This window comes from Pseudopodoces humilis, chromosome 1, assembly GCF_049639895.1.
Source record: "Pseudopodoces humilis isolate 2021_Gansu_Grassland_sample_001 chromosome 1, ASM4963989v1, whole genome shotgun sequence".
NCBI lineage: Eukaryota > Metazoa > Chordata > Aves > Passeriformes > Paridae > Pseudopodoces > Pseudopodoces humilis.
Genome location: NC_142200.1, coordinates 109,092,768 through 109,108,420, shown reverse-complemented (window position 1 = coordinate 109,108,420; position 15,653 = coordinate 109,092,768). Strand labels below are relative to the sequence as shown.

General features: G+C 38.5%; 1 protein-coding gene across 4 annotated transcripts in view; it reads right to left on the bottom strand.

The window, feature by feature from the left end:
- Window positions 1-263: 263 nt before the first annotated feature.
- The window catches only part of CPNE4 (copine 4), a 226,441-nt gene continuing 211,051 nt past the window's right edge, over window positions 264-15,653 (bottom strand). For all 4 annotated transcript variants that reach the window (XM_005519000.3, XM_088052490.1, XM_088052501.1 and 1 more), the window contains 4 exons: window positions 13,969-14,020; window positions 9,576-9,709; window positions 7,293-7,529; window positions 264-787 (listed from right to left, as the gene is read on the bottom strand). In XM_005519000.3, coding sequence (XP_005519057.1) covers window positions 656-787; window positions 7,293-7,529; window positions 9,576-9,709; window positions 13,969-14,020 — 555 coding nt within the window. In that variant the 3' untranslated portion in view covers window positions 264-655. The remainder of the gene's footprint in view (window positions 788-7,292; window positions 7,530-9,575; window positions 9,710-13,968; window positions 14,021-15,653) is intronic.

Sequence of the window (15,653 nt, the reverse complement as noted above, 5' to 3'; positions counted from 1 at the left end):
GCTTTTGAAAAATTGCTACTCAGACCACAGACTGAGTGGGTTTGTTTGGGTGTCCACGTCATAAGGTGCTAACATTAGAAATGCCCATGCTTCATGTCAGGTGTCTCTTGAAACACTTTATTACCCTTCCCTTGGAATATGGAAGTTGAAAACAGGCAGCCTTGTGGCAGAGAGAGAAATAAAGACAACTGCAAAACTGTTGTTTTTATTTTAAACATGCAAAATACAGTTCATGCATCTGCCATTTTGAAAAATCTCTCAGTTCATAGCAGATTAAACCAAAGACATTTTGGCTATCGACTCTCAATAAATATTTCAAAATGCTTTACAGTGTAAATATAAGAAATTTAGCAAAATTTCAACAAACCTGTATAAAAACCAGATACAGATAACTTTTTATTTCAAGGCAACATGCTGTAATGTAAAGAGTTCACTTTTTTTTTTTCTGGATTTTTTTTCTCATAAAAAGTTTTCAACAATACAACCGCTTAACAGATTTAAGCCTTTAGGCTACACATGCAAAAAAAAAAAAAAAAAAGTTATTTTAGTTAAAAATCACCAAACCGTGCTATTTTTTTGTTTCATTTTTTTAAATACAGTAGTTGTAGACCGTAGCATTTTTCTTTTTTAATTTTGTAAAAGAGTGCAGGCAGGTTCATGGAGCTAGTGTCCTGGAAGACTCGTACTCTGACATACATTTTGGTTTTATCCCTTTGCCATTGTAATAGTCCACGACTTGGTTTGGAACTTCAGCCAAAACACTTTTTGCTAGAGCAGCTGGGGATGCCTGCAGGAAATGGTAGAAAACACAAGCATTAACCTGTGTCTCTGCTAGAAGTGCCATGGGTTTTGGAGGCGTTGGTGCCATGAGATTAAGGGAGGAAGTATGAAACAGAAATGAAAGGCAAAAAAGACTTAAAGTGAATCAAACTATTGCTGGAAACTCATTTTATGAGTCAGTTTAGACTTTTACGGAGCTATAGCTGCCTAAAAGTACACTAAAGCCAAAAGTCCTCTGTGTGACTTCAGGTCCATTTTGACTATTTTAAGTTCAGGGTAACTGAACATCCCTGCACTCTGGGAGAGCCCTATATCACAATAAAAAGCTGCAAAGACTTCGTTTATCAGTGTTCAGCAAGGAACCCTGCAGAGCTCTAAGCTGAACATGAATGGACAACACTTGTGAAAGGGAGGGCTTCATCACCATTCTGCTCCTCAGAATGTGGCATGGTGTTTCAATGGCTGGGAATGTTTTTAATTCAATAAAAAGTACTTTCTAAAAAATTGGAATTAAGCCGTGATTACAATAAAGGTTCAAGGCTTGGTGGGGGCTTTAAAGCTCTTCCTGCAATGTAAAAATGGGCGGTGTCAACCAGACTTAAGACCTGATGGCCCGGAAAAGTAGAGATGGATATAGGGATGGCCAGTGGCTTTCACCCCAGGCAGGGGGGAGGGCTCCCCCTCAGTGCAGTGAGAAACCCTGCCCTCCATCAACAACACAGAGTTGCTGCCTCACACCCCAACAATGCTTCATTTTAAGCTGAGGGGCTTTCTTTTTTTGTGGATGTTTTGTGGGCAACCATTACCTGCATGTGCTGCATAGCTATTCCTCAGCCCCTGAATTCAGCAGTGACAGAGCTGGACTCCTCCCATGCACCCTGTGGCCCCATGTTTTAGATTTGCTTGTTTCTAAGTGTTTGGATAGAACTGGTTCCAAGTCCTCTGGAACCAGCCTGCTTGGCCATGTTCCCTTTGAGCCCACTGCAAAAATGCAGTAGAAATGCAAACACTTAAGTTTCATTTTGAGAGGGTTAAACTGATGTATTTATCTCTGTAGAGTGCAGACTGAAGCTCAGGTGATGCATGGGAATTCAGCTGGTGGCTGGATCACACTTCTGCACACCAAGTACTTTTTCCCAAATTAATGAACACTTTCCTCCTCATTGTCTATTATGTTAACAGCCAAGTTTCAAACCTACCATGTCCCAAAGCAGTTGTATTGACTGTTTTTTGACCTACTCTGTTTTGTGGGGTGGCATCCTTATCCTTACAGAGTCTTAAAATTTGGTTTACACAGAATGTAAATGGTAAACTATTTGTAGGCAGGTTAATCCAAGGGTGAAGAAAACCCCCAGGCTAGAAATTCTAGTATCAAATAAAAAGGTAATGCTAGCAAAACCAGAAACACGTTTTTTGGGTTTTTTTAATATATTTTTGTATTTTGACTCATGTATGGGATTAGTAACAAATAAAGTTAACTGCTATTTCCCTACTGTGACATTTGTACCAAAATACTTGTGCAGCCAAAAAACTCTGGAACATTTCTGCATGAACAAACTGGCAAAGCATAGGAGCATACTTTATGTGACAGTGCAGCAAGTGTTCTAAGGTGTTACACAGTAACAGAACCCATTAATTTTAATCCTGAAAAGTGAAATGCATGGTTTTCCAGAGTTGCCCTGTTCTTGCTGGTTTTATAGACTCATGGAATGATTTGGGTTGGAAGGGACCTTAAAGTTCATCTAGTTCCAGCTAAAATAATCAGAAAATACCCCTTTGAATCACACAAATGGCTGAGTTCTACAATGCTGTTGAAAATTACTGTTTTTTTAAATTCCCTTTCCAGTGTGTCAAAGCTGTACATACCTTAGCCTGCTTCTTGCAATCTTACCAAAAATACAACTACACAGGGGTAAAAACAGGGAGTGGAAGAAGAGCCCCAGGCTGGCGCTGCACACACAAGCTGTAGCAATCAGGAAACTTCACTCTGCTCTGTCTTTAAAAATGCTGGGCAGGAGCACTGGCATCAGATTCTCTGGATCTGTGTAGTTCATGTGTTCTGAACTTTGGGCCAACAGCACTCAGTGCTGTGCATCATCCTCCCTCCGCCCCTTCTCTCTTCTGATGCCACATCCATTCCTCCTGCACGAAGGGTGAGCCCTTCAGAACAGGCTCTGCCAGGGCTCAGATGAACAGCTGAATCCCTGCTGCTTCAGCAGTCCTCAACTAAAAAGCTTTTCGCTGAGGTTTAAGTGGAAATATTTACTGTGCCCACAGGCTCACACAGGCGATATGTGCCCCATGCAGGGTTGCCCTGGGGTAGCTGGCTTGATTCTATGCTTCACTCTGAGCATGGGCAACTGTTGCTTTACTGAGTTTCATCATGCCAGTGATGTCTCTTGGTCCTGAGCTCTTTCTAGCAGGGAACATCCCAAAAAAGGCTTGGGGTTGACTTCCTCTCTGGTGATTTGGACCACCTGTACCTTACATACTTTTTTGTGGTGGTAAAGCACTCTCATTTCTGGATCAGATGGTGCAAAGCAGCATTTTTATAAGTGAGAATTACACTCAGTATCTAAAGTTAAAGCTAAACTAAAACGCACCTAAAACACAGACCCAATTCATCAGTGCTGGGTAAGGATTACCTTTGCTGGGTCTTTAACACAGATGGGACAATAAATTAATGTTTTACTGTAACATTTTCTCCACTTCTTGAAGAGCATTCTAGCAATAATATACTGATGATGAATAGTTCTGAACTGATAGCTGATACACAACAATCAGATCAGTCAGCAGCAGGAAAATAACCCTCTGTGATTCCATAATTGGTGTGTATTATAAATGACTTTTGGTTCAGTTCTATAGCTTCACAATGCTTAACCTTTAACTACAATGCATAGTGCAAAACATTGCTCCATGCAGTGGTTACGAGCTGTGCTTCCCATCTCCTTTGTGATATATGTTATGAAGTCACAGCTGTTAACCTTTGTGATTAAATACAATGCAAAATGGAATACAATCTACCCATGGCATCAGATTTGTGCCCAGTAAATATATCATACATCCCAAAGGCAGAAAATTTCATTTCTTAAAATATGACAGTGAATGAATCGAGGCAGGTGATTTTCTTCAATACATTTCAGTGATGGAGCATCACTGTTCTACACTTTCAGGTGAAGGACACTCACATTACTGGGGTGGTGATGATTACAGAGAAAAAAAAAGTCACTTGGATTCACAGAAAATATATTTCCTTTGTTTGCTATGTCCCCCTTTAGGAAATGGCATACGTCACCCACTATACAATATTTTTAAGTGTTAATGGTCACCTTGATTTTATCAAGTCTCTACTTGGCAAATACTGTATTGGCAAATACAGTATTTGCCAAGAATCACTTCAGTTGCTATTATTATTTTGATGTCTTCAAACATACTCCTTAAAGAGAAAGAGCTTAGATGTTTTACTGAAGTACTTCTGCTGCACTGTATCATGTAGGAGATTAAACCTCTATAACAGAGCCTGCTGTCTACACTGAGTCTTAAGCCAGTAAAACATTGACATGGGTATATGATTTTAGGTGTGTGAATAACTAATTGAAATGTGTTAAATGCCTGTATGAGTGCTGTACAGGCTCAGATCCTTCTCTGAAGTCAAACTTATAAAATAAAAGGGATTCGTTCTAAAGGTTATGTTTACAACTTCCTTCTCCCCTCCCTTTAATTTTCTCAAAGGGGAGGGTTTTGCACAGATTATTTTTGATCTCTTTGGACAGATATGAGATTTTGAGTTCTAAGATGACCTGAGAATAGAAGCAATGAAAAAATTATTGCTTTGGTAGACTCCAAGGGAATTTTGGTTTACTCTGCCAGCAAAACAAAAAATAAATGGTCACACATAACATTTTCTTCTCTCCTTCTGTCATTAATAGATATAATATGGATTTAGGAATAAATAAGTACTTGACTTATCAGAAAAGCCTATAAACCTTACACAATTTGATTTTTAATCTTTCAAAAAAGATCCTTCAATCTCTTTTTCTACTTAAAAAATTAACACAAGATACACTGACAAAAGGAATGGGATTTTAATCTAAATATGTATTTTGTTTAGAGCTGTCAAAAGTAATATGCTGATGTATGTGAATTCTTGTGTTCAGTCAGAACTGATCTGACAAAAATCTCCCAATTGTGTTAAATCTGCATTTCCTCTGTGGGGAAAAATAAGTTTAAATCAAAACATCACACTCATTTCTCCCATGAAAAATTATTTCACTAGCTGATGTATGGTCTTTTGTTTGTGCTAAGTAAGCAAGGAAGCTGTGAATGTCACTTTGTTGAGAAACAGAGATTATTTGGGATATGACAATAAAGAAATTCAACCAGAAGTGGATATTTTTATGAGCACTCATCCATTACACTGACATTCATTGAAAAGCTGAAAGATCACAATAAACAGACTAAATATCAGGTTTTCTAAGATATATTAACTTTTCTGATAGAGCAAATACAAATCTATCTCTATACCTATATTATCTTTGCTACTGAAAGAGGGAGAAAAATATCACTATTTAACAAGAAGAATACATAAAGATTGCTTTCCTCTCCCAGTACTGGGGAAGTTAATCTAAATCAGCTAAAAAAGAATATATGCTTGTCATTTGTCCAGTGCTGGCAATAACAATGCCACAGATTCAGTCAGAAATTAACAACAGGGGAACAATATATTTAGAGTCCAGAACTGCAACTGTCAGTGTTAATCTATTAAATCCAAGATGATTTTAGCTTTATTGTAAAATACAAAGTGAAACTAAAAATAACAAATGCAGTTGTCTTTGCCAGTTCCTTGCAGAAACATGTTTTCACCTAATTAAAAGTAGCTCTCCCACTAGCCCATAAATAACTCAGCTCTGGACACTTTCCCAATGACTCGAGTGCAGCACTACACACTTGTGATTATGTGCTGAAGGAATCACAAGCTATGAGGTGCTTGTGCTCATACTTTGATTCAGCAGGTAGGTGACTCTGTGCTCCTGTCAGCACAGAGAAGTGCTTGTCTACAACTCAGTAGTCAGTCTGCAGCTATTTGTCATGGTGGCATCAAACTAACAGCATAAGATGAGTTTTCCCTCCTGTGTGCATCCATGGCTTACATAAAGCTAGAAGGAAAAGAGGAACAAGTTTGTTTCTCTTGCTCCTCAGTAGAGTTTGTGAAAGTAAGAAGTGTGTCTAGATCTAAAGCAAATATTGCTTTAGAATTGAATTTTAAAATGAAAAAAAAAACAACAAACCTTGCAAAGAGGAAAATGAAGGTATTCTGGAAGTAGCAAACAGAAAATAATCTCTTGTGCTGACAAAAGTCTCAGAAAAACTAAGAGGAGCTAAATTAAAAAAGCAGTAAATGTAAGCAGTGCAAACCCATATGTAGATCAAAACCAGCCCAGAGTTGAGAACTTTGCTGTGACATATACAAATCTAACAATCTCTAGTGTATGGGAGCAGATTGAAAAGAGCAATCTCATGAGGAGAATGAGTCAGTTGCACTGTGAGGTACTGAAATTCTCAAATCAAATACTAAGGATATCCTTCCTAGAGAGAGCAAAAAACCAGGCTGGAGAACCAAGTAAATGTAACAGAAGTGAGAGGAAAGAAGGGAGAGAAAGATGGAAAAAAGGAAGGAAAGGGATGGGATCAGCATTGCAGAGGAACACAATGCATGCCTCCATATGGAGGAAAAGGGCTCTGAAAAACCCCTCTGTGTGTGGGAAAGCCCCTTCTGCTGATGAACTGCCTACCCTGCTGAAAACTCCCTGGAACAGATGGTACAATGTAGGGCAGGTGACTGAGAAGAAAAATTCAAGTCCAAAGCTTTACTTTAGATTTGGAAATTTAATGCTGGTTCTGTTCCTTTCTTTCCTACAGAATGTTTTCTACACCACACTGGCCTCAGTCAGGAACAGCTGGCAGGAGGGCAGAGGGAAGCTCTCAGTAATGCCACTTTCTTGCCTGTGTTCTTGTACAGAATTTGGGAAAGGGTTTGGAGGCAGCCAGGATGCTGTGGGTGGATAGTCCTGCGTTTAAGAACTCCGGGGAGCAAGCTTCAATAAAGAAACAGCCTCCTGGGGTACACACCATGAGGAAAATTCAAAGCCATTTCATCTGCCTATGGAAATGAAGGAATGGAAAGCAGAATACAGTAGTCCTAATAGAACAGATGCAAGAGAGAATGTGAAACAGACACCATGAAAAATTAGGCAGGGAAAGTAACCAAATTAAATGAGAAAGTGTAAGCAAGGACTGGCACTACAAAAAGCACATGGATTTTGCCTCATCTCTTCCTTTCCCACCCTCACCAACTCACTAATGGGGCACACATTGCATTCTGATTCCGTTTTTTTCACTATTTCTTACACAATAATGCCATATTCATGCATATGCAAAGTTAAGCTCAGCCTCATGAATCATTCACTATACCCATTCACCCTTCTGTGGCAAGGATGGAAAAATCAGCTTACATGTTTGAAGTTCCTAAATGGCACAAACTGGACAATGTCTCGAAGCACAGGCTCGCCCTTGGGAGACCTCAGGATGCCATCATCACCATCCAGCATCTGCATGTCACTAAAATCAGCGTTGCCCACCCCAACAATGATGACTGACATGGGGAGGTGAGAGGCGTGGACGATGGCCTCTCTGGTGTCAGCCATGTCTGTGATGACGCCATCCGTCAGGATCAGCAAGATGAAATATTGCTGAAGTTGTTTGACAAGAAGGGAAATATTATATCATTAGTTAATATTCCAAAGCTGCTTAACCTTTTAAGTTAAAAAGTATAAAAGTGTTTCTGGTAACTCACTCATGGACCTTTCTAAAGAGAAAAAAGCCTTTATATTGAATTTCAGAATTTCCCATTCCAAGCTCTCCTCAGCTACTAATCTCTCCTTTGCAGAGTAATGGGGTCCCTGAGGAGAGCAAGGCAGGAATATATCTATCTTCATATTCTTCATACAGAGCCCCAGAGAGAAGTTTTCTCATTCTCCAGAGGAGAGCAAGCAATTTGGTGAGCTTGTTATTTCTTTCCCAAAACTCCAAAGCCCACTGAACTAGGATCATGAGCTATGACATTTCTTCACTTGGTAATGCTGAAGAGCCCTTACTTGGATCCCTTATGAATTGTTAGGCAGCTGGAGTAATTTAATAAATGTACATTAATAGCAAAAATGTACAAATCATAGGATTTGGTCACTCTGCATGAGCAATACCAACACATTAAACATCAACAATAATTATCTATTTATAGCAGTATAAACTCAAAATGTTCCAATCAACTTGTCCTGTCACAAATAAAACAAAACATGCAGGGAGAAAAATTTGTCTTGAAGACTCATCCTATAAATTGTTTTTCAGATAGAAAGGGGAAAGCTTAGATATAGAATGAAGGAACTTATTCAGTAGGGCATATTTGATCAGAAACATCACTGAGAATAGAGTGAGCCACCTCAGGATTAGGCGAATATAGAAACTCAAAAATAGCAATTCCCCATTTTAGGACTGACACCCTAAATGCTATCAAGGTTCTGGAAACAGTGGAATCACAGAATCACAGAATGGTTTGGATTGGAAGGGACCTTTAAGGGACCTTAAAGATCATCTAGGCTGAAGAGATGATGAGGCTGAGACACCTTCCATTAGACCAAGTTGCTCAGAGCTCCTGTCCTTGAACACTTCCAAGGATGGGGTAACCTTAGCTTCTCCAGGCAACCTGTTCCAGTACCTCACACTCTCACAGTAAAGAGTTTTTTTCTAATCTAAAGTTGTCCTCTTTCAGTTTGAAGCCATTGCCCTTTGTTCTGTCACTACATGCTCTCGTAAATATCAGTCACAAGCCCAGACTCATGAACAGAAATATTTGGTAACTGCTGCCCTAACAGGACTTAAAAAAGGCCCAGCACATGAAGAAAGCTTAGAGAAAGCTCTAGGCCAGGTGATGAGGCACATGCCAATGCACAGCTCTATTCTGTTCTGTACTTGGCACTTTTCATGCTGCAGTACATAATGCCTCTCTTACATCCTTCACTCCTTTACAGCACTGCTCTTCTAAATGGTTCAGAGCTACTCGCTCACATGTTCCCTCTTTCTCCTATTCTGTCATCAAGGCAGGATCAGAATTAACCTAATGCATCTCAAAGGTGTACATATAAAACATGATCTATGTGTAAGTCTTTTAGCCCAAGAAATCTGTCCTAGGATTTTTATCAGGTGCAGGCTAACAGACTTGTCTTCTAATTTCTAAAAGGCACAAATTACTTCATCAGTAATAACACAAAGCTGAAAACGGTATCCTTACCATTTTCAAATTAATAGCTGGAAAAGTCCCCTAGGTGAACAGAAAAAATTTAGTACAGCCTCTGCAGGAGACATAAAATTGGATAGTCTGAGTAGGGAATCATTTGAACTCATCTCTTGGTACAACCAAGACTTTTAGGACTCAAGTGCTCAATTTTTGTAACCTTAGTAGTGCCATTTCTATTTCCACAGTGGAGAACTGGGTGTGCTACAGTAAAACAGCCCTAAAAGCAGGAAATAGATCAGTGGTGAAAGAGTTTAAAGCTGTGACAATTGAAGCTATAAAGACTGATACACTTTTCCAGCTGACACAGGTTTAAGGTGTCTTCTGTAAAGGCAGTTAATAAAAACTGTGAGGGCAAAATCTGCATTAAAAGGCCTTGTTTTGATGGCCTACAAGAGATCCACCATAAGACAAGAAAAAAAATCAAGCAGAGCTTTTTTTCCCTTACCGAGGCCTCCTTGGTGTTGGTCTCCTCTGATGCAGATTTTGCCACTTTCTGGATGATGGGAGCAATGTTTGTTGGTCCATACAGCTGCAGCTTGGGAAGGCAGCTCTGATAAGCTTCCACAACACCTTGTATTCCTGGCATGAAAAACAAACAAAAAAAAAAAAAAACAAAAATAAACAAAAAAAAAAAAGTGGAGCACATTGCCAATATCAGGCTTAAAATGTAAATGAAAGTTTAAATGTAAATGAAAGGTGGGTTCTTAATGAACAAATTAGAAATATTACATGATTAGTAAGGACTAGCAACTTCAGATAATTGCCAGGAATCTGTCTCTAGCTGCCTTGAATGTAGTTTGTAATATATAATTAATTATACCATGCTTCTCCTTCCCTGCATCTTTTAATGTCTATTTTTCAGGTATGAGCTTGCAATGCCATAGCTTCCATTCTTCTTGGTTTAGGATATGATAGCTTCCTGATCAACAACTAAGATTCATGCTGAAAGGCTAGACACACATTAAGAAACACTTCAACACTTCTTTCTCCTCTTCAGATAAGTATGTTTGTTTATCATGGCAGTTGCCAACAAATTTGTCCTTTGTACTTATGCCCTAAAGTTGTTGAAGAATTCAAAACATATTTTCAAATACCTGATGCCCCTGTGCTAAGAAAATAATTTTTCAGGGTTAATTTGCATAATCATTCACAGGTTGAATTTAACTATGGCCAAAAGCTGTGAAATCTTGGAAGAAACAGCAGGATGCTTTGCAGCCTACAGAAAAATGAGCTTTAGCTGAGAAATTTTGATGGAGAACCAGCTATTTTTGGCTTTTTCATTTCAGGATATATAGTCAGACCAGTGAGCAAAGATTTCTGCTGACACACTTGACAGATCACAGAATGGAAACTGGTATTTTCAATCATTGAGAAGAAGGATTTCTTGAAGTGATGCACATTAGCCTCCCCATTCAGAACTCCCAGCTTACCAGACCTGAAGGATTAGAGGTCTAATGTTGGAAAGAAAGCGATAGACTGAAAAGCTTTACAAAGGATGCTGAAGAATTAAATTACTTCAGTAAGATCCTAAGCCAGTTTCAGTTTGTACCGAGCCTCCTGAGAGTCTCACTCTCTCTCATGAGATTTTTTTAATCAACCATATTTACAGGATAGATTGGGTAGAGACTTACTACTAACAAATGACAGGGAGTTGTAATTGTTTCACAATGACACACCTACACTCCTATGAAAAAGTGGTGCAGAACAGTTTTCTCTCTTTTAGAGACAGCTATAGATATATTTTTTCCATTGCAGTGCCAACAGACAAAAGAACTTGCTCCAGTTATAGCTGTGATTGGCTGAAATGTTAAGTAGTGTTGCAAAATTTCCCTTGGTAATTCCAGTGACTAAATTACATACTGCAAAACTGACCTTTTGTTAACTCCCACTTTTAAACTTGCTAGAGGATTTCATTACATATACTTAATGATGCTGCATGAAGACCTCATAAATCTTCCCTAAGATGATGACAAGATACACTGTATTTTCTTCTTACGCAGTAAAATAATGTAAGATAAACCTTACTCCCTGCATTCCAGAGAGATTTAGTGTTGTTCATGTCAGAAAGCTGCTCTCATCTTAGAAAGAGACATGTTCTAGAAACATAATTTCTTATTTGCTTTCTCAGATTAATGTATTTTATAAATATCTACTGTCCATCCAATCCCAACTCAGCAGGATATGTAAGTGGATTAATTTGTAGCTTGCCATTCTTGTACTCCTTTATCTTAGGCAGAATCAATGTGATTTTTTTTAACAATTCAACTCTTTACATTTTTATTTGGAATCGACTTTCAGTATCTCCAATGAAATACAGTGTATGCATACATATAAGGGTTTAAGACAGATGTGTAGAAACAGTCATTCAGACTAGAGGTTGTTGCCTACTTTCTTCCTCAGATAATAAATGAAGTATTAATTGTAAGACTATTAAAGTAATATACTATAAATATACTAAATTTAAGACTATAAATACTACAGTTTTCAAGAATGGAAATGGTAACAGGTGAGGATATCCATATTTTATGAATTCCAGTGCTCTTCATCTCAATATACAGTCCCTGTGTGTAGAGTGATGCTTCACACTACCTTGTGCCAGCAAAAGCCCTACTTCCACAGAGAAAAGGATTTAATTCCTCAAAGGCAAAATAGACATATACTTCTTATATTGCAACTGTTATTTCTTTGTTTAAAACAAGATACTCTTAAGCAATTTATTTTCTGGCAAGTATACTATATATTACAAGGTAAAATAGCGTAACCACTGAGCACTTTATCTCTTTCTCACTCTTGAATCCTTTCTCCACATGACTTGCTGATGTTACTGTTCCCTGTGACAACTTATACAGTGAGAACATCTAGAAAACATCAAGAACAAGCAAGCACCCATGACAGGCAGATGAGTGAGCTGCAGCAGATGATTAAGCAACACATTTTCTTGTTTGTCTCCTCTTCCTGCTTTCACCCAGGTGGATATTATTTTAAAAGGTATAATTTAAGACAAACAAATGCTTTTAATATCGTGCAGATACAGGTGCAAATGCTGCAAAATCTCTTCCTGCCATTCTTTCATGAGAAATCCTTCCCTGGCTGCAATGATTTTTTTATGTTTTCTTAGGCCTAGAACTCCTTTCAGGTGATGGGCTAGCTTATCAGGTAACTGAGTCTTATGCAAAGATAAAAATAAAGTTTAAATTATTAAGTGATATAAGCCAAGCCTCACACAGCAGCTCCTTCCTGTTTTTTTTACCCCCTTTTATTTCCACTGTTACATTTAGTTTTGCATACAGAATGTGGTTTGGATAGTAAATACCTTGCTTACAGGTTTGTCTGTCCAAACTCTGCTGCTGGCACCACCTAGATGAGGCAGCCTTTTCAATCAATAAAAATCATTATATAGCAATGCCAGTGTGATAAAAGCATTAGCCTTGAACTCAAAAGAACCAGCAAAGTAGGGGGATAAAAATAAGTGTTCTTTGCATGGAGTGCTGGAGCTTTTCTCTGTAGTTTGCAGAGGGTCACAAATACCCTGCGGTTATATTGGGAAACAAAGCTCTATTTGAGCACCACATGCATAAATATGTTATCACCTAATGCTGACCACTGTTAACTGTTTTAATGACACATTATGAAATACGATGGTCCAGATGGAATTCTGAGGTCTCTTTTGCTTCCCCACCCCATCCCCACACTGAAGTCTCAACATCAAACTGGCTTACAAGCTTATGGGCACTTCTAGATGCATACATATAACTTCTGCTTCTTTGGACTCCTTAAAAGCAATGTAAAAAGCTGTGTGAGCACATCAAGCAGCTGTAGGACTTATGCCCAATTGCATTGCAAGCATATGACCTGCAAAGGCTGGGGCAGTCCAACAATTCAAGTGCAACAACAAAGCAGGAATACCCACTGAACCAAAACCAGGTCTTGCATTTAAGACACACGAACTCTGAATTCTTTTAATGTCTCTTTCCCTTGAATTGCTTGTCCTCTCTTCCTCACTTCATTTCTTAGCATCTTAATTTTCATCCTGAACATGTTTGCTGCCCATGCTCAAAAGAAAGCCACTAATAAGCCTGAGAAGGGCTAAAAGGAGCAGCTAGAAAATTTGAACAGGAAGAGCATTTTGAAATATCCAGTTCAGTGTTTGGATGGAAGCAGAAAGATAAGGGAGAATAACAACCTGTGGATTTTAGACTTTTACAAAATGTGTGAATTGGGGCAGGAGATTTTAGAAAGACAGCATCAGTCACTGGAGATCTCACAAATACAAGACATACAGCAACATCTACATAAATCTGGCCTCTGATTACAAAGGATTGTTAACATCAATGATTGTTAACAAAGAACATAGCAACATCTTATACTGTAGCCTCCTGCTGCATTTGCTCTCAGGAAAGTAGGATTCTCTCTACCACAACAGTCATCAGCTACTTTCCTGCCCTTGACTTCCAGCAGGCTATAGGTCTGGTCAAAGAACTGGCTCTACACTGAGGGAATTTTTGATCACAGAGGTTCACAGCCTGGTTTTTCACATCCTGCCCTTCTTAGCTGCACAACCTATGATGTTGAGGTAGCTGAAGATTTTCAATTAGTTCAGTTCTCAGAAATGCTAGTGATTATAGGAAGTCTAAGTGCTGAATGTCCACCTACTTTTCAGGAAATTAATATATGTCACTTTCCAAGATTTCTAAAGTTAAGCTCAATGGTTTGACAGGTCCCCACATCCTAGCTGCTTTCTTTAATAAAACCACTTTGAATAATACTCAGGTGATACAATAAAAAATGCACATTTTGCACACAGCAAAACTATGAGTCTGTCCTACTGTGAGCGTTACCTGCACATTCTGGGTTGTCTTCATTGAAATTGATTGCAAAGTCATGAGAGACCTGCAGTTAAATGGAAAGAAAAGAAGACTGTTGTCAGAAAAAATATTCCAAGAAGACTTGTGGCTAAAATATCCTTGACATTTTTTCTGTGGTAAGCCTGAGACCATTCAAGCTTTCAGCCATTAAATGTGAAATACAGTCCCAGCTGGAGCTCCCCACAGAACCAAAGTAGGAAACCTGGAATCAAACTTGTCAATAACAACAACAAAACAAAACAAAACAAACAAAACAAACCAAAACAAAGTAAGGCACAAAGAAAACCCACCCAAATACACAAAAAAAATCATATAAACATGGTGTCAGGATTGGGCTACCAGTGCTGGGTATGGAAGAGGAGTCTATTGCTGAGGTGATTTAAGTGCCAGCTCTCCCTACCTCAGCCTCTCAGACTGCAGGAATGAGAAGACAGGTTGTGATACAGCACTGACAGCAGAAACTCAGCTCACTTCTGCATCCTGACCTCACTGTGTGAACAGTTCCTCATCTAAGGCCGAGGAGTATGGAGAAATCTCCAGAGAAATCAAGGATCTGCTGTGGAATAGTAGTGTAAGAAGTGTAAGGAGTCTTAAGTTGATTAAAAAGTTAGGTTAGTCTGGGGGGTAATAAAATTCCTGAAGACTCTCGGTTTTCCTCGCATGTCGTGAATATTCCAATCTCTCTCTCTCTCAGTCTATCATTAAATCCTACAGAGTTGTTTTTTTAAAAGAAATCACTGTGAATACAACAAAGTTGCTGATTTTGCAACAAAACAAAATATTTTGTCTTTAGTGCCCTGGGAAAATAAACCAAGACTTTTGTATGCTTCGATAATGTTAGGCACTGTAAGTCTCCAATTCCAAAATTCCTCCTTAAGTTTTATTCTTGCCTGCACTTTTCTTTTTCAGATTCCTTTTTATTTATTTATTTGATCACTGAAAAGTCTCAATTCCTTTTAATCTCTTTGGCTCTGAAGCCCAGCCTCTCAATTCTGTTTGCCTTAATTTTTCTTGAATGAAAAAGCTCAGATTTTGTCTTGCAATGCATAAGGTCTGTGTGTGTATATATATATATATATATATATATATATGTATATATGTATATATATGTATATATATTTGACTTGCAAAAAGTGGCTGAGAATTTAGCAGGTAATTTGCATAACTTGAAGTTGAATTTATGTGTATCATCCCAGATTTAAGAAGACATTTATATAACTGCAATTATACACATTTAAAGCTTTATTGGTCTCTGTAGGATCTTCAAAAGTTCCAACAGTCCTAGGGATATGGAAAGCAACCTCCTGCACAATGGAACCAGGATTATTTGCAGGAAGAGACTTGCTTGTTGGATGTTGCTGTTTCATTTTCTGGTTCAGATGTCTTGACAGCAGAGTATGGAAATTGGTCGATGACTAAGGGACACGTATATCAAATATGTGACTGCAGAGAAGCTTCTGTGAAAGACAAGTGGTCTAAGTTGGCTAATTACTGCCAAAGAGAGTTCTTCATAGAGAAAATTAATTTCCCCATCATGTGCTAGTCTTGCTTACCACAGTGATGCCTGCCAATATTGCGAGCTTAAATAAAGCAGTACTTCTACCACGATGGGAAAGGACTGAAACAAAACCTCACTGAGAATTCTGCAGCTGCCTCAG